The 24,840-nt window shown below is 43.9% G+C and overlaps 1 protein-coding gene across 4 annotated transcripts in view; it reads right to left on the reverse strand.

Annotated features, from left to right (window-relative positions):
• Positions 1 to 24,840, reverse strand: part of DGKG (diacylglycerol kinase gamma) — a 203,539-nt gene that overhangs the window by 15,849 nt on the left and 162,850 nt on the right. For all 4 annotated transcript variants that reach the window (XM_087861478.1, XM_087861477.1, XM_087861476.1 and 1 more), the window contains 2 exons: positions 10,867 to 10,987; positions 8,256 to 8,316 (listed from right to left, as the gene is read on the reverse strand). In XM_087861478.1, the coding sequence (XP_087717604.1) occupies positions 8,256 to 8,316; positions 10,867 to 10,987 (182 nt within the window). The remainder of the gene's footprint in view (positions 1 to 8,255; positions 8,317 to 10,866; positions 10,988 to 24,840) is intronic.

Raw genomic sequence — 24,840 nt, forward strand, 5'->3', positions numbered from 1 at the left:
TTCTCATTTTGAGTCAAAGAGATGTCAGTCTTTTATCCCCTTCTCCCCCATCTGGGAGAGGCTGGTGGGTTAAACAGCTCAGAGCCCACTGGAGGAGGAAGTTGGACATGGTGAAGCTTGCCTTTTCAACCCCTGATGGAAAGATAGCATTCCATATCTCTGTAGTTAGAACCCAAATTTCTCTGCTAATTGGGCTCGTCAGGCAATTAACTGAGGTCTTTATGATTTTCTTAAAGACCTTTCAAGAGATTTACAACATCCAACAAGCACTAAGAACAGCAGCCCCATTTTCTTAGTTCTCTGCTCTATTAGGGAGAACCGATCCAGTAGGCTCTTGTGCGATAGCTGAAAACTCACAAAACTACTGCGGCATGTAATGTCCCCTTTAAAATGGAGTGCATTTTAAAATTTTACTAGTGCTGGGTGTTGAGTTTGTTTTGGGGGCCATTTCCCACAAAGCAACACATTTTTATTACTTCAAGAGAAGCAATAAACTGAGGGACTCCTTCCTGAACGTTCCTCCCTCTGGGCAGATGACTCAGATGGTGTCCCACAAAATGGCCAATAACTGTTAAGTGTGGACCCTTCCCAAATCATTTGGGAAATACTCCTGCTTAAAGCAAGGCTAAGGGGATGGGAGAGGGCTTGTACAATCTTTTTCAGGTCTTAGCTGTCTAAGTTCTTTTTTTTTTTTTTAAAGATTTTATTTATTTATTCGACAGAGACAGAGACAGCCAGCGAGAGAGGGAACACAAGCAGGGGGAGTGGGAGAGGAAGAAGGAGGCTTCCCGCGGAGGAGCCTGATGTGGGGCTCGATTCCAGAACGCCGGGATCACGCCCTGAGCCGAAGGCAGATGCTTAACCGCTGTGCCACCCAGGCACCCCTTAACTGTCTAAGTTCTAAGGATGCCCTGCTTCACGAGGGGGTTTCTTGCCATCAGAGGCTTTCGGATGTAGCTGGACAATCGGGTTTTGCTAGTGGTGGAGGAGAAATCTGGGGTTTATTGATAAGTCAGGAAGTTTGACTAGATTATTGGTTCTCCAAGTGCGGTCCCTACACCAACAGCATCATCATCTCTTGGGAACTCGTCAGAAATGCAGATTCTCAGGCATCCGGATTTACTGAGTCAGAAACCCAGCAATCCATATTTTAAAAGACTTCCAGATTATTTGGATACACACTTAAGTTTGGAAATCACTGGACTAGATAACTGGAATCCCTTTCCACTTTGAGATCCTAACTGCAGGGGAATATTCTTAATTTTAAGGCTCAAATTATGCTGCCTAACTGATGATAAAACATGAGAGGTCATCTTACCGTGCTGCAAGCACAAGGCAAGTTTTCTTAATAATACATTTCATATACATATATTTATATGTATAAAGAAGCAAACGCTCATTTTTGAGAATTCAGGAAATATGGAAAAATTTAAAAATCACCTAGAGATAACTGCCATTAACTTTTGGGATTTTTTTTTTGGTTTATTTGTATGTTTGCATGTTTTTAACATATTGAAATCAGCTTCTTAATCTGTTTTCATTTAGCATTATTTTATAAGCATATCTGATGTCATTAGAGATTCATTAACATGGTTTTCAACGACTGAAAATTATTCTATTTGATGAATCTCACATAGCTTATTTAACCCTTTCCTTACATGTTGCGTTTTTCTCCTATTTTTTTTTCACTGATAACCTGTATTTTACTCAAAATAAATTCCTAAAAGAATAATAAACAAAATTTTAAGGCTCAAAGGAAATGAACTGGATCAATGTATATTAATATTTGTAAGGTTCTTCTTGATATATGGCTCCCAATGTTTTACAGAATGGCTTTCCAGTTTTACTTTCTTTTTTTTTTTTTTTAAGACTTACTTAGAGAGAGAGAGAGTGTACACGCGTGCACATGCGAGCTGGGGGAGGGGCAGAAGGAAAGACTACCGAGCAGACTTCTGCTGAGCGTGGAGCCCATGTGGGACTGGAGCCCACGACCCTGAGATCAGGACCTGAGATCACCACTGGAGCCGAAATCAAGAGTTGGAGGCTCAACCGACTGAGCCACCCAGGCTAGCGTCCAGTTTATACTCTTATCTCACCCCTTGTGTGTGTTGGCCTCAACACATCTCAACAGCAATGAATATTATTTTAAAAAGAGAAACAAATTGTGCTACTTTGACAAATGAAACATGTCATGGTTTTCTCATTATTTCAATTTGACATTCTTTTTTTTTTTTAAGAATTTATTTATTTATTTGACAGAGACAGCCAGCGAGAGAGGGAACACAAGCAGGGGGAGTGGGAGAGAAAGAAGCAGGTTCCTAGCGGAGGAGCCTGATGTGGGGCTCGATCCCAGAACGCCGGGATCACACCCTGAGCTGAAGGCAGACGCTTAACGACTGCGCCACCCAGGCACCCCTCAATTTGACATTCTTTCCCACCTTTTTTCTTAACTTATGATATTGAATACCATTTCACGGCTTTGGTAGTCCATGGTATTACTTCGGTGAACTGTCTGCTCACTATTGCTTTGCTGGCACCTTCTGGTTTCTAAGAGCTCTTCAGACATCGTGGGAATGAACCTGTTCTCTGAGATAGCTATTGCAAACACCTTGTCCTTGGACTTTGCAATTTCTGCATTGATTCTTGACTTGTAGACTTTTCAACGTGCCAATAGTCAAATGGTCACTTTTCCCTCAGAAAGTCCACACTCGCAGTGTGATTATAGTCATCTCTGTTTCCCCCGAGGTAGTCCTAATTTTTAATTAAATTGCAGTTTTTCTGGTTTTGTTTTTGGAGTATAGTTTGAGGTGAGAGGTTTTGACATACAATGACATTTTCCCAAACAGGCAATTTCTTCGATACTCTAAAAGAGTTCATTCTTTTCAAATTAACTTACAATCTTTCTTTTTAAATAGATTTTATGTATACTAGGGTTTCTTAGGATTCTGTTCTGTACTATTGATTTATCTAATATCATGCCAATTTTTGTGGCCCTATAACTATTTTAATACCTTGTGGGAAGTCCTTCATCATAGCTCTTTCATAAAACACCTTAACTATTGCATTGTTTTGTCAAGTTAAAAAAAATAATTGCATTGGGATTTTGTTTGGGATCCCTGTTTAGAAACAGGGATATTTTAAAATTCAAATATATATATATAATATATATATATATTATATTGGTTAAGTCTTATTAGTTTTCATTTTTTCTTCACAATTCAGTTTAATATTTTGGTTTTGGTTGTTCCTATTATTATATTTTAATTTTTTCTATTATACTCTTCTGATTAGTTAGTACTGGAATATACAAAAGCTATTAACTTTTGTCTATCTTTCTATAGAGCTTCACTGAAATAATTTAAACTGCAGGGTTTTCAGTTGATTCCATTAGCTTTCTATATACGTAATCATAGTATCTGCAAATAATGATGGTTTTGACTCTTTTCCAAATAGTCTTTTTTTTTTTTTCTGTGTCATTTATATTGCATTGGCTGAAACTTCCGAACAGTATTAGTGTACATGTCTTGTCCAGGAGTTTAGTGAGAATTCTGCTAGTGTTTTACTATTAAATAAAATATTTATTATTGGCTTAAGATAAATATTTTTTTTATTATTCTGAGGGAGTATTTTTCTGGTTTTAGTTTCCTTAGAGTTTTTTTTCTTTAAAAATCACAATTTTGGGGAGCCTGGGTGGCTCGCTCAGTTAAGTGTCTCATTCTTGGTTTTGGCTCAGGTCATGATCTCAGGGTCATGAGGCTGAGCCCCGTGTCAGGTTCCACACTCAACGGGGAGTCTGCTGGAGAGTCCCTCTCCCTCTCCCTGTGCCCCCCACCCCTGCTCACTCTCTCTCAAAAAAAAAATCTTAAAAAAAAATAGGGGGTGCCTGGGTGTCTTAGCCGGTTAAGCGTCAGACTCTTGATTTCACCTCAGGTCATGATCTCCAGGTTGTGAGTTCGAGCCCTGGATCAGGCTCCACACTCAGCATGGAGCCTGCTTGAGATTTTCGCTCTCCCTCTGCCCCTCCCCCTACTCATGCTCTATCTCTCTAAAATAAATAAATAAAATCTTTAAAAAAAAGAATAATTTCTCTTCAGTTTTTGTATTTGCCCTAATTTCATGAATGGATCAGGTGACTTTCTATTTTGTTTATAATACGGAACAGTCTACATGAATATTTATTTCCTAACAGTATAGAAGAACTCACCAGTAAGACCATCTGTTTTAAGATGATTTTGGGTGTAATTCTTTGAAGGCATTTTTCTTTCATTAGAGGTTACCTAGAATTTTCATAAGATGTTCAAGTTTATTAGAAGCAAGATGATTATATATTAAATATGTCATATTATGTCTTGTAACTAAAGGAAACCATCACAGTTATATTTATATTTTATTACATTATATATTTTATATTTTAATGTTTCTGATCTCTGTTTTTCTGTTTTTAAAATTAGGCTTTCAAATATTTGACATGTTTAAAGAATAAGTTCTCAATTTTCCCGCTTTCTAATTATGTAATTTCTACCTTATCCTTATTATTTTCTTCCTTCCGCTTCTCCGCAGTTTTACTGTTGTTCTTCTAATTTTGCAATTATTCATTACACGTCTTCCCTTTTTAAATGATGGAAGTATATAAACTTTGAATTTACTTCCAAATATAGTTCAGGCTATATTCTACAGTTTTTGAATGAGAACCTTCTGATTTTTATTATTTTTGGCATAGTCTATGATGGCGGTTTTGATCTCCTTTTGAATCCACTGCTCTTTAGGAGAATTTAGAAATCTCCAAGTGATTGGATTTTGCTTGTTTATTCATTTAACCTTCTATAATTAATTTCTGGTTTTGTCGCCTTATGGTCAAATAAAATAACCTTTATGATTTTTCCTTCTGGCTTTATATAGCTTTTTTTCTTTGTGAACTAGTTTAAGATCTATTTTAGTAAATACTCTCTGGGTCCTTGAAAAAAATGAGATATTTAATTTGTTTATAGGTTATAGAGTTATTTCATCCAGTGTTGTGATATTTATGTTTGCTTCTTGACCTCCTAAGACAGAAAAAATATTTTAAAGCCTCTCAGTACTTGTATCTCTATCAACTTCTTCTTTTATATCTATTTTTTTCAGAATATGTATTCATCCTGTTTTTCACAGTGTATATTTTGATTCTGTTATTACACACCTACAATTTTATGACTATTACATCTCAGAAGTGAGTGTATCTTTTATCAAGTAAAAAGTGACCTTCTTTATTCCACTTCATGCTTTTGGCATGTTGGAAGGTTAGTTTGCCTAAAATTAATATAATTAATAGTATCATTTCCTACTTTTAATTTCTCTATGCTTGATAAAGGATAAAATAAAAAGATCTGTATGTCCTTTTGCTTTAGGTATATCTCTTACAAGAAACACGTCATTGGATTTTAATTTTTAACCCAATATGAGAGTTCTGTTCTCTTAATAGGGGACTTTAGCACACTTTTTGGGTCATTATTGATATATTTAGCCTTAACCTCTTTCATCTTGCCTTAAAATTTTTTTTTAAAGTTTGCTTGTTATTGGTAGGGTGATACATGGAATTGTTGTATGGAATTGTTGAATTACTATGTCGTACAACTGAAACTAATATAACACTATATGTTAACTAACTGGCATTAAAATGAAAACTTAAAGAAATTGAATGTTTGCTTGTTATTTGCTTTCTGTCTGGTTCATGTTGATAGGGTTCATGAAATTTAAACCTTCCCAGATTTGAAAGGTGTGCACCCTGTTTTTGATTTCACTAGTGATTATCTGTTTCTTCAAATTTTCTTCTGACTTATACTTTTTCATTATCAAAGTGCAGAGAGACAATGAAAAAATTCAGCATATTTTTACTATCCCTTCTTTTATTTTACTTTTAATTTTATTTTTATTATTTCTTTATTTTAAAATTTACTCCTTCCTTCCTTCCTCCCTCTCTCCCTCCCTCCCTTCATTCATTCATTCATTCATTCATTCATTCATTCATTTTTTTACAGTCCCTTCACCAAGGCCTTCCACATGCTTTCAGACTTGGTTAATATAACCTCAGGTTTGGACCCAGCTTCCTAATGTTTACATGACAGATCTTCCGTCTCATGGAATGATTTTCACCACGTGCATTCATTCACACAACCATATTTAACGGTTTTTGTTTTCCTTCATCCTAATTTAACTGGTTCAATTTTTACCAAAAGTTGTTTTGTGTCATGATGTCTTAAGCCTTTCATTCTGAATTACTTCCCAGCTGGTGTGTGCCTTCAGGAAAATGTTTCAACAAGGGTACTTTTGTTTTCACTCTTGCAAGCTGAAGGTGACTTTCTGTTATGCACTGAATTAGGTCTCCCCCAAATTCGTATGTGGAAGCCTTAACCCCCACTGTGATTGTATTTGGACACAGGACCATTAAGAGGGTAATTAAGGGTCGATAAAATCAGAAGGTGGGGCCCTAATCCACGAGGGCTGGCATCCTTACAATAAGAAGAGTCGTCACCAGGAGTGTGCAGGCACAGAGAAAAAGCCATGTGAGGACACAGCAAGAAGCCAGCTGTCTGCAAGTAAGGAAGAGAAGCCACACCAGGACAACCCTGCCAGTACCTTGGTCTTAGACTTCCAGCCTCCAGAACTGTGGGACAAGACATTTCTGTCGTGGAAGCTGCCCCGTCTCTGGTATTCTGTGATGGCAGCCTGGGCAGACTCCTACATCTTCACATGTTGCTATCCATGGACTGTGTCTTAAGATCACTGGGTTACAAATGTTTTCCCAGTGAGTTGAAATCTCTGAAGGGTGGCCCAGAGAGAGGGTCAGGGTGGGGAGAGGAGAAGTGTTTGGCTGTTTCAAAAACTAAGTCCTTGCAGTAAGAGAAATGGCAATCCAGTTTCCAGATCTTGCTGAGCCAGGTGGGAGAGGATCTGATTTCTTCCAGCCTTTTTTTAGAAGACAAGAGGAGTTTGGATAGATTTTTCTCAATTTAGCTCCATCAAAATTATAAGTAGTAGAAATTTCCTCCATCCTTTCTAATTCTAACAAAGTGGTAAGCTATTATTAGTTTTTGCTGTAGTGTGTTTTCATCTTTTTCTTAGTCTTCATAGAAGCCAGAAGATTGAGGTAAGGTTTTGCAGAAAAATCTCTGCCTTTGATACCCTTTATAGAAGTTGCCATCCCTAGAGTCTGTCTCCAGGGGCCAGTTTTATAATCTGTAGAAGTCACATGGAACAAGAGTGATGGAAACACATCTACAATTCAGGCCTGGTAGAAATCTCATGCAAGCCCTTCCTCTAGTAGAAGAAAACTTGGTGTTCTGAGGGCTCAAAATAGCAGGTTCTTGAGATATCTGAGTACTCCACAAGTGAGGGAGCTTAGAAACACTGCTTTTGCCTCTTGAGGTTTGCACATTCATGATAGTTCTGAAGGTGATACTAATGTAATAGCCCAGGGAGCACCCAGGCCCCGAACACCGGGACAGTGGTTCCTCTTCACCACCGAGTTTTTAGCTGGGTTTCTAGCTAAGCAGAAAGGATGCCTGGCCTGCCGTAGTGCTAAATGGAGGGCTGCCATAGGTATGGTAAGTCAGGGGATGAGAACGTTCCTTCTATTTTGTTTGCTCATTCGTTCAGCGCTTTACTCATTGTTCAATGGATATCGTTGTGCACCTGTTCCGCCCCAGGCACAGTGCTGGGTGCTGAGCAAGAACTCGGTGTCTCCCCTTGCAGTGGGGAGTTCGGGTCGGTGCCTCTGTGGTGAAGTGTATGCCTTGTGGGTGTCCTCCCCCCAGGGCTCCAGGGGTCACAATGCCGGGGCGGAGGTTCTAGCTCAAGGGTACAGATTTGGCTTCTACACAAGGAGATGCTTTCTAACAATTAGACTTACATCAACGGAACAGATTTCCCTTTGGGGTGGCAAGTTCTCTGCCACTGCAATGACTTGAGAGGAGACGCTCAAGGATACTGCACGTGAAGTCTTAGAATTCACCAGTTCCAAGTGTGAGCACTTTGGAGACAGGCCTTTGTCTCATTCGGTTTGGGAACGGGTACCTCACAGTGTCTGGCACATAGCGGGTGTTCAATAAAGGCTTAGTGGGTACGCGAATGGGCGGATGAATGAGGTGGAAGACAGGCTGCACTAGAAGTTTTCCCCAGGCCCAGGCAACTCGGAGAGTCAGCGATTTCATACTGTCACCGCCCCAGAGCGGCCCAAGAGAAAGCTTCTCACCCTCAGCTCAAAGACTGGCAACACTCACCGTGCAGGGGGGCTGCATCCAGGGCTCTCCATCCACTTGCATTGGCAGCAGCTTGTTTGTCCTTGAATACAGAGAACCAAGAGAACACAGTGAGCTTTGATGCTTCTAGAGTCCCAAGAATTTTAGGTGGTCCCCACAAAGGAAACAGAAGTGGGAAGACCTTATCTGCCCACCCAGGAGTGGTTCCTAAGACTCCTTGGAGGGCTAGTTAAAAACAGATTTCTGAGCCCACCTAAGGCATTCTGACTAGGCTGATCTGAGGGTCACAACTCAGGCTATGGGCAATTCTGTTGCTTTGGTGCTCAGACCCTAGTTTGAGAAACACTATCCAGGGTGAGCAGTGAAGTCCATGGAAGTCTGGGAAACAGTGGCCAACAAGGATGGCAGCACCACTGCTGAGCAGACCCTCAGTCAACAACCAGCCGGAGGGCCTACAGACTGTGCCAGAAACTCTACAGTGAAATGGGAAAGGTTATGAAATGGGAAAAGGCCTGGTTTCTCTGTTGAGTGAGAGGTTGCATCATGTCAATGAAGTAACGTCTCCAACCTATGCAAGGTACAGCTCAGGTCTGAGTGTGTTTGCCTTGCCCCCGCTCCTAACGATCCTCTCATTTATGTCTTGAACAGTAGGGCACTCAATGGTTGCACGACTCTGAGCCCAGCTTCTCTGGGAAATGGGGTCATTGGGAATACTCTCCCCATGGGCAGGAGGAGAGGAGAGAAGACAGTGTCACTCTCTTGTTTGGGACAAGGCTTCTCTGCCATACCAATTCTTAAAAAGAGAGAGATGAGGTCTTTTGACTTCCTTCTGTGGAAGAGTTGTGAATCTGTACTATATTGCCTTTGGGAGAAAAGGCAAGGCCTTTTGGAAGCTTCTGGTCTGGGTGAGCAGGGAATAGTTGCCACCTCTGGATGGGAAGCTCTCACCTGGGTATGGCGTCTGCCCGGCTTTTGAAATGATAAAATGAGGGACACCGTCTATGTTTTGATGTCAATGATTGACTTATCTTGGGAATATTTAATAATAAAAAATAATAAACCTACTAATAAAGCCAATCATGAGAGGAGAGAGTGGCATTTTGGTTCTTGGGGCTGAGGAGGGTGTCTGGGAAATGCCCAGGAGGATGGGGATCTTGGCTCTGTTCTATCTGAAAATAGGTCTACTGAATGTGAAGAAAAAGTCCTCCCTCTTACATGTGGATTTTTTGATTCCCCTGGGACTAAGATGTTACCTTCTCTGTGGTCTAGATCAGTTATGGCTTAGATGTGTGAACAGACAGACCTACTCAGTGCTGGAATCATGGAGGATAGACAAGGAAGGAAGTATGGAGATTAGTGTGGAAAACAGGGGCCCCAGCATGCCAATAGCCCAGAGAGAAAATAAGCAAAGCTCTGGTAATACTAGAAAAGACAAAGAAAATACAGGGAGGAAATGAAGAAAAGGTTTCGTGGGATACACCTTCAGCTAAGAGATGTCAGGGAACCAGCTCTGGGGATCTTTCCAAGGGATGCAGGGTAGCGCCAAGAGCAGCATTTCCCTAAAAGTGTGCTGAGGACACTTGCCTAAGAGGTTTCGGGAGAAAAGGGTTCTGTGGTCAAATAACTTTGGGAAACCTGCATTCTGTGGCCCCTCCAGGAGATCCCTAAGGCACCCTAAAAGATTTGAACTGTAAAAATTGGATGGGGAAAAGGAAGGGAATAGACTTCTCAAATAATCAGGTGGAGAAGAATCTGATGAGTTTTATTGACTAAACAGAAGCAAGTGAAATCAGAGGATCCCCTCTCTGAGACCCCATTGCTTCCAGCAGCCTGCAGTGACTGCCCTGGGAAGTCCACACCCTGCAGAAGCATCACCCCCTTAGGCAATTATGACAGATTTGCTGATGTTGATGGTTTGGCTCTACAAAGGCACATAGGAAATAGTATTTCTAAGGCCACTATCCAAGAAAGAGTGAGCAGAGAACCTGGTTTCTGTCGCAGTGTGCCCTCCGGCATACATCTAGCATCTTAATTTGTAAAGATAAGAAAGGCAACACTGGGCAGAGGATCATAGGGGGAGGGAGGGAAAACCAAAAGGAAAGAAACCAAGAGGGGGACAAACCATGAGACTATTAACTCCAGGAAACAAACTGAGGGTTGCTGGAGGGGAGGTGGGTGGGGTGATGGGGTAACTGGGGGATGAGCATTAAGGAGGGCACATGATGTGATGAGAACTGGGTGTTCTACGCAGCTGATGAATAACTGGATTCTACATCTGAAATGAATTATGTACTATATGTTGGCTAAGTGAATTAAAAAAAAAGAAAAGCAGGAGTTGGACCTCTGGTTCTTTGGACCTCATAATCTTATACTATTTAGAGAACTTCCCCAGTTCATTGTAAGAGAATAGCAAACAGTCATGGTGGACCCTTCAGTTGATGTCTTGGAGGTTGCATTATACGTAGTTTAATGGTATCTAAAGACTTTCTTTATAAATGTTACCAAGCTTCTGTCCCACCTTCTCCCTGCACTGAAATCCAAAGATGGCTTCCCAGTCTTTATCTGTAAGAACACTGGGGTGGGGGTGGGGGGGCGGAAGACCTGGAGGCTGCTGGGTAATGAGGAAGCATACCTGATGGTGACAGAGGAGCACTGGGCCAGCCTCCTGCCCGCACTCTTCAGGCCAGTGTAGATCTGCCCCATCTCCATGGCTCCCTCTAGCCCCACCACTTCAAGGAGCTGGTCACTGAGGTCTGCAGAGCGAGACAAACAGAAGCAGTGCGTACACATCTCTCTGCTCCTCAGGCTAGTTTTGGTCAGAAACCCAGATCTGTCAATAAGACCCTTTCATCTCCCACCAAACAGCATTTTCAAACTCATTCTGAATAGGGAATTTCCCCAAAGGTCAATAAATGTACTTTTCATGAACAGAAACCCAGTTCTAGTGAAAAAAGGTTTTGATTCAGAACATTAATAAGCATCCAATGAATAGGCTGGCAATTCAAGAAGCTTCTTCAAATGGAGAGTAACAAGTGATGAACCGACTATTTCCGAAATGATTTTCAACACCCCAGTGCAGCTAAAGACACATGGGTTTGGGATTAGGATAGGAAGGGATGGTGACCAAAGTCCTTCTCCGTAGCTGGTTCAAGTTTCTTTTCTCTGCATGTCGGAATAACATCATGGCCCTACTGATGATGACTGATGGTTAATTAACCTCAAATTTGGACTGTGGGAAGCCAGTGGCGAGCCAACCTCCTTGGACATCCTTGGGGAAATCAGTGACCTCTTTCAGGACACCAGGTGCCTCATCTGAGCCAAGGAAAAGAGTATTTCATCTCCACCCGATTTTTCTGGGTCCACAGTAGAAACAGTGAGACAGAAAATATGAGTGTCAGGCTCAGAGTCACATAGGATCGATGGCCTCCCAGAGTGGCAGTTACTTCTGATTCAGCACCTGGAAGATGTCTTTTTTCAGAGTTCCTGAGGCTTGGGCCATCCCTGCCCGATTTCCCGTGAAAGCAATGGCAGAATCAAGGTTTGATGTTGGGAACAGGACTCATTTTTACAACACAACTTTTGTAGTTAAAACAGAAACAAAACAAAAAGGCAGATTCTTTAAAAGCTTCCATTCTTTTGCCTACTAAGGCAAAGGTACTTTTCTCACAGATTGTACCTAGTCACTAACATCCTACTAATATCCCCAAACTAGAAAGTTAATGCTTTTATTTACTTAATACATGGCTTCTGTCTAAGGTGCCTCCTGGTATAGTGTAATGGTATTTAAGATTGCCAAGGAGATAGTTGGGTTTGTCTTTACTTTTTTGTTTGGAAGGCTGTTGTTTAAAAACATTCTCTTGACGGACGTATTTCTAACGAAGAGTTAAGCAGACAACGGAGCTGACCACCAATGTGTCAACACTGCTCCAGTCCAACCTACTGGAGATCACTGATGGACAGCAGCTGCCAACAGATACGCAAACCCCGCTCATTCATCTTCCTGTGACAGGCACAGAAGCTTTCCCCTCTACTTCAATCCACATTCCCATTCTCCTCTGGTTCTCTTTATTCTTTTCTTTTTTTCATATCTGTGAAGAGACACGGTCTCCTTAAACTCTCTGTCTCATTTGGGCTTGGAACAAGAAGCCATGAGAGAGCAGTGTTTGTTTAGGAGAATGCTCCAGGCTCTCTTAAGGAGTTTGGATCCAAAAAACAACAAATATCTAAACCTCTAGTCATTTAATTAGTTCCTTTCTTACCAAAGAGCATTAAATAACCATTGGGTAGTCTTAGCTTACTGTGTCATTTTAACAGTGTCTGTGAAATCAGCCTGGGTTATGAATGAGAGAGGGGAGAGGAAGGGAGGGAGGAGGAGGAGGAGGAGGAGGGAGGAGGGAGGAGAGAAATAGAGGAGTGTGTCTAGGGTGAAGAGGGTGGGGGAGTTATACTGGGGTAGGAGAAAAAAGAAGCAGAACTTTTCAGAGGTTCCTCTAATGGCAGAAAGACAGATGTCTTGTAAAATGTTGCTCTTTGTACCAGGCTTGGGTATCTGACAGTGCTGTTATAGTTCAGTGTTTTCCCTCCTTGAAACATTTCCTGGTAACAAAATGTTCTAAGAAGCAGAGGACTTAATAGACTCAAGCGTTTCAGCTTTTACAATGTCTTGGTCTTTTAACAAATTTTCCTGTTGAATGGCTTTAAGTTGTTATCACTTCCCACACATTACCTTGCAGCTATCACTTCCCACACATTACCTTGCTTCCTGGCTCTAGAAGAGAAGTAATGAAGGCTGATCTCATCCGCATGGTGGGTGGGTGGGGGGCAGAGGCTTACACACATGTGGGACTGAGGAGATAAATGCAGGGTAAGGGGCCAGGATCCTGGTATAGTTTTTGCCATTCTGCTTTTGAATTTGTACCCTGAATCTTCCTTGGCATAAAGAGGCTAGAATGACTCCTGTCTACTACTGAAGGAAGACTTGACTGCTCTTCTGTTTCTCCATCATTGCCTAGCTGATCTTTCTTTCAATTTCTTACAATGCCTACCAGGAAATTCTGAGATAAAGAAATCTATTTAATGTTGTTTCCCAAACTTATGGGACCACAAGACTCTTCTTTTGTGTGATACCTATAAACAGTCCATGGTAATTGATACACACTTTGGGATATTTTGGCATCACTTAATTCCCTTTACTTCCTTTAGCACAGAGATACTTATGCATAAATTAAATTTGGAGTTAAAATGAAACAGAACAGAGTGCAAATCAACATCCGAGCACACAGAACAATTAATATTTGGAACTTAGAATCCAGGATCAGGACATCTGGTATACCAGGTGTCTGTTTTACCTGGTACCAGTGATTCAGAGTGTGGTTTTGGCAATTCACATCACCTCCATACTGTCTCTCTTTACACTTTTCAACTCATTAGTATTTAAGCTGGAATGTCCATGCACCTTAGTAAAACAGGAATTCATTCATTCATTCATTCATTCATTCATAAGCTACTGAGTAGCAACTGAGTGCCAGATAAGAACTGGGAATACAAAATGTTCTACTCTTGAAGGACTCTTGGCCAAGAAGGAGAAAATGTATTAGGCGTAGAAAATGTTGTAATTGAACTATAGGGATAGGGAGGCCCGAGTAACTGATTATGACTGGGCTAAGTATGGGAGGAAGGTATCACAGATGTTTAAGGGAAATCTTGAAGGATGAATGCCAGGTAATTTGCTGGGTTAAGAAGGAGAAGGAACACATATATTCCAGGGACAGAGATGATCAAATGTAGGGTGGACGGTCACAGAATGCAGAAAGAAATTAACTTAGCATTAAATCCGCTTGGCAATTTTGTTGAAAAATATAAAAAAATATTTCTACCCAAGGAGAATTATTGCCCAGAAATTCCTTTTTTTTTTTTTTGGATAGAATTGTAAGAAGAGGGTTGCTGAGCTGGGCACAAGTTGCAACCGCTAGAGCCAGGCCTTCAGCTCCACTCTTGGTAACAAAGCCTTATGTTTGTGTGCAGGGAACACTTAACATACACTCTCTGAGGAGGAAAAAAAGATGAAGAATGGGAAAATGGAAGAAGGAGAATGTGGAAGCAAAGCAGGAACAACAAGGATGGCAATAGCAGCTCCAATCTGGCCCACTTGACTCAGCCTCCAGTATGTGATTTTATAAATGCAAATCTGCTCATGTCATCCTCATACCAAAAATCCTTCAGTGGCACCAATCATAACACCAAGTGCTGGCAAGAGAAGATGAAATGTGCATTCTTTCACACCTATGATGAAAGTGTAAATTGGCAAAAACTTTTTAGAAAGAAATTTGACAATGGGAGTCTACAATTTTCATACTGTTGATTCATTAATTTCCTTTTTGCTACCAATCACGAGAAATCATTGACAGGATCTAAGTGCACATAGATATGAACACTGCTGTATCATTTATACTAGTGACATCCCCCTCACCTCTTCATTTCCATCTGTATAAGAATAGTTAGATAAAGTATACGGTATCCATGACGATAGACTTTTGTGTTGCCATTAAGATATTTACAAAAGTTCAAAGACATTAAATATGTGCATAACGTTAAGTGTGAAGGTGAGATATACAGTTATTTGTTCACAGTATGCCCCCAGCTACGTAAGAATAGGCATAGAAGAGAAGGACAAATTCCCTTAAAATCTTAAGAGTGGTGAGTTCTGGATAATTATATTCAAGATCCTTGTTATTTTCTACTCGATGTTTTTCTACATTTTTCATATTTTCTATAAGTATGTATTAATGTTATAATTTAAAAGTCATTTTAAAAGACCTATCCAGTGACTGCTCTTCATTCTTGTAAACATGATGTAAACTCCTTGGCTTGATGCCCAAGGCCTGTCCCCACCTGGCGAGAGGCTGCCTCCGCAGTTTTCTCTCCTGCCACTGCAGGGCTAAGCACCTGCTCCAGACATGCACACCAGCATGAAGGTCTCCAAGTAATCCCTCCTTTGTGCCTCGATGAATGCTGTAACCCTACTTGAAATGCCCACTTTCGCTTTTACTTGTTCATGAGAGCTCAGCTCAAGCACAGCAACTTTGAGAAGCCTCCCTGCACTCGCATGCCTGCAGTTTGGTCTAGATCCTCAAACTTTTCCAGGTAGATGTGGTCAAAGAAAGAACGAGGGGGTTGATGTGCTGGTGATGGGCAAGAGATGGGTGTAATACTTACTGTAGCACAAGGTCTAGTTTGAATAGGGAAGGAGACGAAAGCCTGGAGGAAAGGGAGAAGGGGGTGAGAGGCGTGATGCATTCTAAGAAGATCGTGTTGTGAGCCAGTGGCAGAACGAGGGTTGGAAAGAGGTGTGGTGAGCAGTGCTAGTACATGCCAAGTCCCTTCTATGGCCCCAGTGCTGGGCAGCTGAAGAAGAGGGTGACGGTGGGCAGTAGCGTCAAGGTGAAGTGAGGCTAGGTCAATGGTTGCCATACTTTGCTGCATGTTAGGGTTACCTGGAGAGTTTTTACAAATGACGATTGCATCTATACCAGTTAAATCAGAATGCTTGGGCCTGGGAGCTAGGTGTCAGTGTTTGTTTTTAAAGATCCCTAGGCAATTCCAAAAGGCAGCACAGTTTGGGAACCCCTGGGCTGGGTTGTTGGGTGGATCATCCCCAAAGGCTAGTGGTTCTCAGAGTGTGGTCTTGTAACAGCAGCATCAGTGTCGCCCAGGAACTTGTTAGAAACACAAATCCTCGGGCCCCACCCCAGACCTACTGAATCAGAAACTCCGGGGGTTAGGCCCAGCGGTCTGTGTTCTAACAAGCCCTCTGGAAGATTCTGAGGCATGCTCAAGATTGAGAACCTAAGCCTTAGGCAATGCAACTGTCCAAAATACATGCAGGAGTTAGTGAAAAAGAATATAAACAAGTTACTTCCTGACTACTTTGATCTAGAGGTTTATCACTTGAAAATTAGGAGTTAGGAATAATACTGACCTCAAGTGTGGTCATGAGATCGAAATGGCAGTGCTAAATGCTGAAGTGTCTGGTACAGAGTGGCCACTAGAAATCTATTAGTTTCACTTTTCTTTCCTGCCAGATTCAGCCTGACAACTCCCAATCATCTGTTTGGCTACCTTCCTAGAGCTGTATACAAGCGTCCCCAAACTCCAGTATTCAGGCTAAAATTTTTAAAACATCTTCATAGTTTCACACCCCCACACAGAGGCCACACATTCGGGGGAGCTTTACATTAAATGGGCATCCCGCTCTCTTTTTCCTTCCTCTTATCTCTTCCTTCTCTCTGCTCCTTTTCCTTCCTTGATCTCAACAGTCCCATTTTGCTTTTATTTTCTTAGTCCTGCCCACTGTCGGCAGGAGGGATTGGAGCTCCATACTGACAGGTAAACCTGGCTGCGGATTCATAGTGAAGGGGCATGTCTGATCAGTCCACTCCCTCCTTCAGACCCTTCTGGGGCTCTGGAGGCCCAAGGGACAGTGCCTTGGCTCCTGCGCCAGGCACGCAAGGTCATCTGCTAGCTGGCCCTGTTCCCCGCACAGGTGTCCCTCTGCTTGGAGAACTCCTGGGATGCCCCAGGCACCATGCTTCTTCCTTCTCCTTTGCTCAGATGGTGGATGTCAGCAAAAGACAACTGTTTCTGAACATATCACTCTCACAACTCCAGTGAGAGTTGAAAGTGGGGATGCTTTCCTGTTTTGTTTATCTTTGTAACCCTAGCAACTAGTCTAGCCCTTGGCATATAGAAGGCTCCCAATAAATGTTTGTTGAATAAACTAAATAAGATACATGCTTTAGTGCCAAAGACCTTAATAGGTTTGACCTGAAAGAGGGAAATGATAGTGATTAATAATAATAATAATAATAATAATAATAACTACTTGCCTAGATTGAACTGGGTAGCAGGATTTCCATGAATTAATTTATTTAATCTTCATATAACAGGTAATGATAACCCAGTCTGGTTTTTGCCTTTCTCTCTCTTTTTTTAAAAGATTTTATTTATTTGAGAGAGAGAGGGAGATTGAGAGAATGAGTAGGAGGAGGGGCCAAGGGGGAATTGGATTCCGTGCTGAGCAGGGAGCCCAATGTGGGGCTCGATCCCAAGACCCTGGGATCATGACCTGAGCTGAAGGCAGATGCTTAACCCACTGAGCCACCAGGCGCCCATTGCCTCTCTCTCTTAATGCATAATTTTTACGATCATCCTCATCTTGGCTTCTGGTTCACACTAATGAAAAGTCAGCCATTTAACATGCAAGGGAAGCTCAGGATATATGAGTGGCATGATTTGAGCTCCCTGTTTGCTGTACCGTAGGGAAGCACCGGAGATTCTTAGCCTAACAGGATGCCTTGCTACCCTCAACCCCACTCCTACCATTTCCCCTTTAGTCAGTCATACTCCAGATTTAGGTCTAAGAGCTGGAATGGGCCAGCCCAGGCAACCAAGCAATCCCCAATGGAGGTGCTAAAATTCTACATGATGGCGCCCAGAGAGTTTTGAACCATCCCACCATACTGGCAAGGAAGCCTGCCCCACACTCCAGGGCACCTGTGGGCACTGTCCCCTTACCTGTGTTCTAGCAGCATGGGTAGCTGAGATGTTGGGCATCACTGCTTTGGGCTGGAGTCCTATCAGCTTCGTGGGTACCACTACTTAGCTAAGGCTCATCTGAAGCTCTTCCTGGCAGGGGTACGTGTCTGACTAATTAGAAACGCAAAAAGGAATTTGTCCCAACTCAATAAATGGCCTCTGGTAAACAAATAAGGAGTCACAGGGTTCATGGAAAATGCTTTGAAACCCTGCACAAGGTCTGAAGTTTGGGGCTAACAGCTTCAGCTTAATCTCTGTGTCCACATAGGGCAGGTTGTTTGTCTGTTCTGAGTCTGTTGGTTTGCTAAGGCTGCCATAACAAAACCCCATGAGGCCGGGAGGCTTAAAACAACACAAATCTATTTTCTCACAGTTATGTTGGCTAGACAGCTAAGATCAAGGTGTTGGGAGGGTCAGTTTCCCCTGAGGCCATTCTCCTTGGTCTGCAGATGGCCGCCCCCTGGCTGCCTCTTCACATGGCCTTTCCTCTGAGTGGGTGCTTCCCTGGCATTTCTCTCTGTATGTCCAAATCTCCTCTTGTTATAAGGACACAGGACACAGTGAGATTAGATGAGGGCCCACCCTCACTGCCTCATTCATCTTGATCACTTCTTTAAAGGCCCTATCTCAGAATATAGTCACATTCTGAGGTAGAGGATTATGGCTTCAACATATGAATTTGGGGGGTGACAAAATCCCCCCAGGTCCTCGCCCATAACAGGCACAGTAATAAAACCTACTTCATGAGTGATTTCGAGGACAAAAGAGTTAAAGAATATGAAGATGCTCTATAAACAGCAATTAGAAATGTTCCTGATTCCTCTGCTAGGGAGAAGCTGACCTGCACTGGAGGGGGGGCGGGGCGGTGGACCTTCTTACTCTCCTCAGAAGGAAAGCATACAAGAGGAGCTCTGCCTTTGTGGTGGGGCCAGCTTCAGTCCCCACAGTCTAGACAGGTGAGTGGTAGCTGACAGGGCTCTCTCAGACTCGGCCGGCCAAGGCAGTGGCAGGTGTCACCTTGGACTCCTCTCCTGCCTCCAAATTTCCATGGAGATGGGCCACGTGCCCTTGGTGGCTCAGGCACCCAGAGCCCCACAAAGCCAGGCACGATCAGACCGCCTCAGCTTCCCGCTGGGTCTGGTCTGCGCAGATGAAAGAATGCTCCAGGCTAAAGAGCTTCAAAGCCAACTCAGAAGCCTGGCAGCCTGAAAATAGCCTGGGCGCAGGGAGAGGGAGAACCCCACAGGACTATTTCTTGATTTTCTGGAGGGGAAGGGCTCTGGGGTTTCCTTGGGCACAAAAGGATGAGTAAGGAAGGAAGGCTATAACTGACAAACAGGATTTTCACCGGGCACGTTCCCACCTGGCCTGTCAAAGCACCAGGCCCTCACGTATCCCAACCACACCTACCCTGAAGAATAATCTAGGACCAATGCTCTTCCCAGAGATCCAAGCTCAGACACAGGACAGAGGCAGAGGGACCTTTGCCAGCAAACTGAGCAGGTAGGAGGGTTCATTCCTTGGCATCCTGCAAATCCGTTGTAAAGAATATGTGCCTGAGACAAGCTGTGGGGCACAGAGCATGGGCTGTGGACAGGTTTACATCAATTACTACTGCTTGGCACCCACTAGTGTTATTACTTTGGGAGAAGTCACTTCACTTCCCTGAGTCTTTTTTTTTTTTTTTAAGTGGGCTGCACACCCAGCGTGGAGCCCAATGTGGGGCCTGAATCCATGACCCAGAGCAGAGATTAAGAGTCAGATGCCCAACTGACTGAGCCACCCAGGTGCCCTCCCCCAAATCTGTCTTTTCTCTGGCAAATGGAGATATAATAACTCACTGGCAGGGTTGTAGTGAGCTTTAGACGTGAACAAATCAGGAGTCCTGCACAGAAAGCCCTCAACAAACAGTGGTTGTTATTGTGATTTTATGTTTCCTTAGAAAGGGGTGTCTTCAGAATATCCTGTCCTGCTACCTGGTGAGTGGCCCTCTGCAGATGGTCATAAATGTGATCCAGAGAAGGTAGTGCAGAGGGAAAAAAAAAAAAAGAGGAGGAGGAGGAGATGGAAGATGGGGGAGGGACGGGTAGGAAAAGAGGGAAGAGAAGGTAAGGGAAGAATGAAGAGATATTTGAGGCATAGTTTTGACACGCCTGGTCTAGCTGGGCACCTCCTTTGAGGGAAGTTTCCTTTGTGCCCTGCTGTTGTCATACTGGCTTACAGGTTTTTTCTACTCCCAGAGATCTGTAAAGCCCCAGAAGAGTGGGTGTTGAGTGGTCTTTGCCTCTGGATAATGCAGATGGCAACAGGTAGGAAGGAGAAACAGCCCAGAGCCTCTACTATCTGAAGAGGAGAGGCTGTAGGGTTGGAGGGAAAGCGGATGTGTTGATCTAACAGGCGGGAGCTAGGATTTTTGTCTCTGCTCTGGCTGTCTGTCCAGTTGGGTGACCTTGGGAAAGTCACTTTCTTCCTCGGGGCCTCCATTCTCCCTGACTTGGGGTGGGGGCAATCTATCCTTGTTTGAGCTGTTCCAACAGAAGTAGAGGCTGGATTTCCTGACTGTCTGTGTCAAGAGCAGACTGGCAGTAACCCCTACCATTCCTTACACTGTGCAGAAGACAGAACATTCTGTGCAACCCTACACTGAGGCAAGAGAAAGAGCAAGTGCGGGCTCACAATGGCCATTGTTGGCTCCTGAAAGCCTGCTGTGTGGTGGGGTGAGGAAGAAAGAGTGGGGCCTCCATTCTGTGTGGCTTTCTCTTCCTGGGCTGGGCAGGGCTCTGATGAAAGCTCTGTCCTTTGTGGAAGGGGGGCTTCTAATCCCCTCTACGCCCAAGGGTCAGGTGCTTGAGAAGGGGAGAGGCAGTGTACTGGGGAAGTTGTGTGGTGGGAAATTTTTCAGGAAGCAATGGTCTCCTGGAAATGAAGGGCCTGAAATCATCATGGCTCCAACAAAAACCAAGAGTGAGAATGTCTTAGAAGGCCTGGGAGGCAGTGGAGGTACGAGGAATCTTGACCGGGTGGTCTGAGTGAAGACACGATGAGAATGACCAGGACAGAGTGCAGACTCTGGGCCAGGCCTAGAGCTTTACAAAGGTTATTGCTTTTAACGCTGATGGCAACTCTGTTAGATAGAAACTTATCTCAATATAAAAAAAACTCTTGAGGCTCAGAGGGCTTGAGGAGTTTGCCTCATGGCACGAAGCTGGCATGTGGTATAGCTGGGATTCAAACCAAGGCTTGTCTGACTCCAGAAATAAGCTCAGAATAAAGAACTCAAGGCAGAGACAAAATACCTGAGAGTGATAGGGTGTCTGATGGCCAGGAAGTGAGCATGGAAGGCCTGGGCCTCTTCCCGGCTCCTCTCAGGGCAGACTTCTTGGCTGCACAATCTTATTAAATGGAATGCTGGCTTTCTCGGCTTGAGTGTGAAATGCTATTGTTGGTATTTTGTTCATGTATTATCTGGCTTTATTTTGCTCACTGAGCTCGAGAAGCTTCAGTTCCAGGTACGGTGTATATAATAAAATAAATCAATTAGTGATGAGATTTTCCAGTTCAACTCAAACCTGATTCTCAGGCATGACACATATAATAAGGTACATTGCAGACATCTACACCCACCGGCTAATCACAGCTCAGAAGAGATGTGCACACCACCCACCTGCCCCAGAAAGGCAGAAGTAGGAAGTTGTGATCAGGACGGGCTCTTTCTGGTGTTGGGTCAGGATTGGCCAGAGATGGGGAGGTGGGGGAGGGTACTGCGGTGTGTTTGGAGAGAACACCATGTTTGCAATACTAGCACTTGGCCCTAGTCCCAGATCTACCAATTAGTGTGGCCTTGGACAGGTCAATTAACCTCCCTGAGCCTCATTTTTCTAATTATAAAACGTTTCTCAAGGGTGCTGTAGGGGATTAAACTGAGATGATGAATATAAAATATTTCTAGCATCTAGTGCTAAATTCAAGTAGATGCTTAACCAGTATTGGATGAAGTGGCCTGAAAATGGGAAGAGGTAGGTGCTGGCAGCGCACTGGAGGTGGAAAAGACCCGCGTTTTGGTGCGAGGGGAGTGGTTTGGTGTGGAGGCAGACAGGAGGGCAGAGCGTGTGGGCAGAAGCTGGGATGCGTTGGGTGGTTTGTGGGGAGGGCAGGGCCACCCACAGGGCAGCGTCCCCTTCGTCTGTCCCCCACTTCCTGCTGGCTTTTGTTCTCCATTAGCCTCTGAACTGGTCTCCTGCTGCTGGTCCCTTTGCCTGTCCTCTAACCCAAACTGCACACTCCTCTCCCATCTTATTGCTCTGGGCCTAAATACCTTCACATCTTCCTCTCTTCCTATTATTCGAGGATCGGGGACAAATTGCATGGCACATGACAAATTCCGGGAACATGACTCAAGAACACGGCCCATGTTCCCCTTGTCTCACTCACTGGCTTTTCGAATCCTTGCCAGCCTCATGTGTCAGCATATACACATTCTGAAGCTCGCTCATTCATTCATTCATCCGTTCATTCTTACATCAGGTATTTCCTGATCACCTCCTGGGCACAGGGCACAGGACTGGCCGCCAGGGATCAAGTTCCTAAGGAAAGCCCTCTTTGTCTTGCCCCCTACACTCTTAGGATACTCTGTTTCTGCCACTCCGTGGTGCTCGCCTATCGTACCAGTGTTAACAGGATTGTTCTCCACGTATTTCCTGTAGGTAGACTGTAAGCTCCTGGAGGTCTGGACACCTCACACTCTTGCTTGCATCCTCCATGGCACCTGGAGCCCCAGTGGTACTTGAAGGCAGGTTTGAATCCGCCCTCTATCCTGTACTGTTTGTGTTCTTGGGCCACGTAACCCTACTAACCTCAGTGTCCTCAGCCATAAAGTGGATTAAATACAGGTTTCCAACTTACAATGTTTCGACTCTACAGTCACGCAAAAGCAATACACTCCGTAGAAACCATACTTCACACTGACTTCTGATCTTTTCCCAGGCCAGTGATATGTGGTACCATACTGTCTCGTGCTGCTGGGAGGGGCAGCAAACTACAGCTCCCAGTCAGCCACGCGATCACGGGGTAAATGACGGCTGCGCAGACAGCCATTCTGGTTTTCAGTTTCAGCACAGGATTCATTATATTACGTGAGCTATTTAAGACTTTATTATAAAATAGGCTTTGTGTTAGATGATTTTGCGCAACCGTAGGGTAATGTAAGTGTTCTGAGCACATTTAAGGTAGGCTATGTTAAGCTACGATGTTCGGGAGGTTAAGTGTAGTAAATACACTTCCAACTTACAGTATTGTTAACTTACAATGGGGTTACAAGGATGGTACTCGGATGTAACCCCATTGTAAGTCAAGGAAGATCTGTAATTAAATATGCAACAGCCTTGGCCCTAAGTGCTCAGTAAAAGCAGCCCCAGACATATTAGTTGATTAATTAAGAACATGAAATACTTCTTACCCAAATTAGGAACAGATGAAGAACACCAATGTTCAGGCCATGTGGAGCAGAGTGGCCAGCATGTGGGTTGTGTCTTAGCAGACACCCGCTATCAAATGGCTAACAAGCTGCTACAGAGAAATAGGGACTGGTGTGTGGGCCAAGGTGGGGCAAGCAAAGGGGGAAAAATCTAAGGTGTCTAGGCCTGCCAAAGAGCTACTCTAGAAGTTTCTTCTGCATGTGAAAAATGAAGGGTTCATTGGCTCTGTGGTTCTATTTTGAGCAGTAAATTTCTTAAGGCAGGAATCAAACTGAAGTTTAACTCCAGCTTCCTGGGTGAGCAAGTTTCCCCCGTGCCAATGCTGAGCAGCCCCCCGAGGCACAATTCTACCTTGCCAGTCCCTCCCAGGTCTTAGTTGGGGATGAGATGGGGAAGAAGCGGAGACACAGCTGGAGTCAGAGCCCTCTTGACCCAGAAGTCAGCAAAGGATGAGGGACTGCTTTTCTTGAATTTCCAGTGAATTGAGTTGGGTCAGAGCCAGCCAGAAATGAGGAGGCTGGGGCCCATACTCCGGTGTGTGCAGAAAGAATTTCATGTTGAAATAGTAGGACTTGGGTTCTAGTCCCATATCCACCAATGCGTGTGACCAAGGCAGGTCCACAGATCTCCCTGAGTCTCATTTTCCTAATCTATAGTTTCTTCTTGGCACTCTTAGGGGGAGCAGCTGGGCTCACCAGTGCCCTGCTTCTCAAACTCCAACACACGTATGATCCCCAGGGGGTCTTGTGGAAATGCAGATTCGACTTCTTCAGGTCTGTCCCAGGACCCGAGAGTCCGCATTGCTGACACTGTCAGGTGATGCCCTTGCTGCTGGTTGGGGACCACATGAGGTTCTGGAACAGAAATGGGCAAACCACGCCTCAAGGGCCAAATCCAGCCTGCAGCTTGTTTGTGTAAATAAAGTTGTGTTGCAACACAGCCATGCTCATTCATGTCTATTGTCTACGGCGGCTTTCATGCTAAGTGGACGGAGTGAGGTAGTTGCATCAGAGACCGTACAGCCCACAAAGCCTAATTGTTTTAATAGTTACTATGTGACCCTTTACAGGAAAAGTTGGCCAATGCCTACTCTCGGGTACTGAGAATTGGCCCCGTGTGAGCTAAACGACCTGCACTTCAGTTCCAGTTGGGCCGAGGGCAAGCCACTTCACCTTGCTCTCATTCTCCTTATCTAGAGGACACAATGATCTCTGAATTTCTAAGAGACTTGTGATTCTGGGATGTCAGTGCTACATAAGCAACATCATAGTTTCTACAGAAACAGACTTCTGAGAACCAGGTTGTGTGGCCTTGATTTGGAAGCTGCAAAAAGCCTACCTGGCCTAACCTGCAGATTGAGCGGGCAGCTCTGACAGGTGCCCTGAGAGCCACACCTGATGTACGGTCAGCTGGGAACAGCCAGGGGCTTGGAGAAGGGAAGAGTGAGGATTGGGAGGTGGACCTCTTGGCCTCTGGTAGAGGCTGGTGCTGACACAGAGGCCCTGGGACGTTGTGCCCCAGCACTACACCCACAGATT

This window comes from Ursus americanus, chromosome 4, assembly GCF_024610735.1.
Source record: "Ursus americanus isolate L20-20 chromosome 4, mUrsAme1.1.p, whole genome shotgun sequence".
Taxonomy (NCBI): Eukaryota; Metazoa; Chordata; class Mammalia; order Carnivora; family Ursidae; genus Ursus; species Ursus americanus.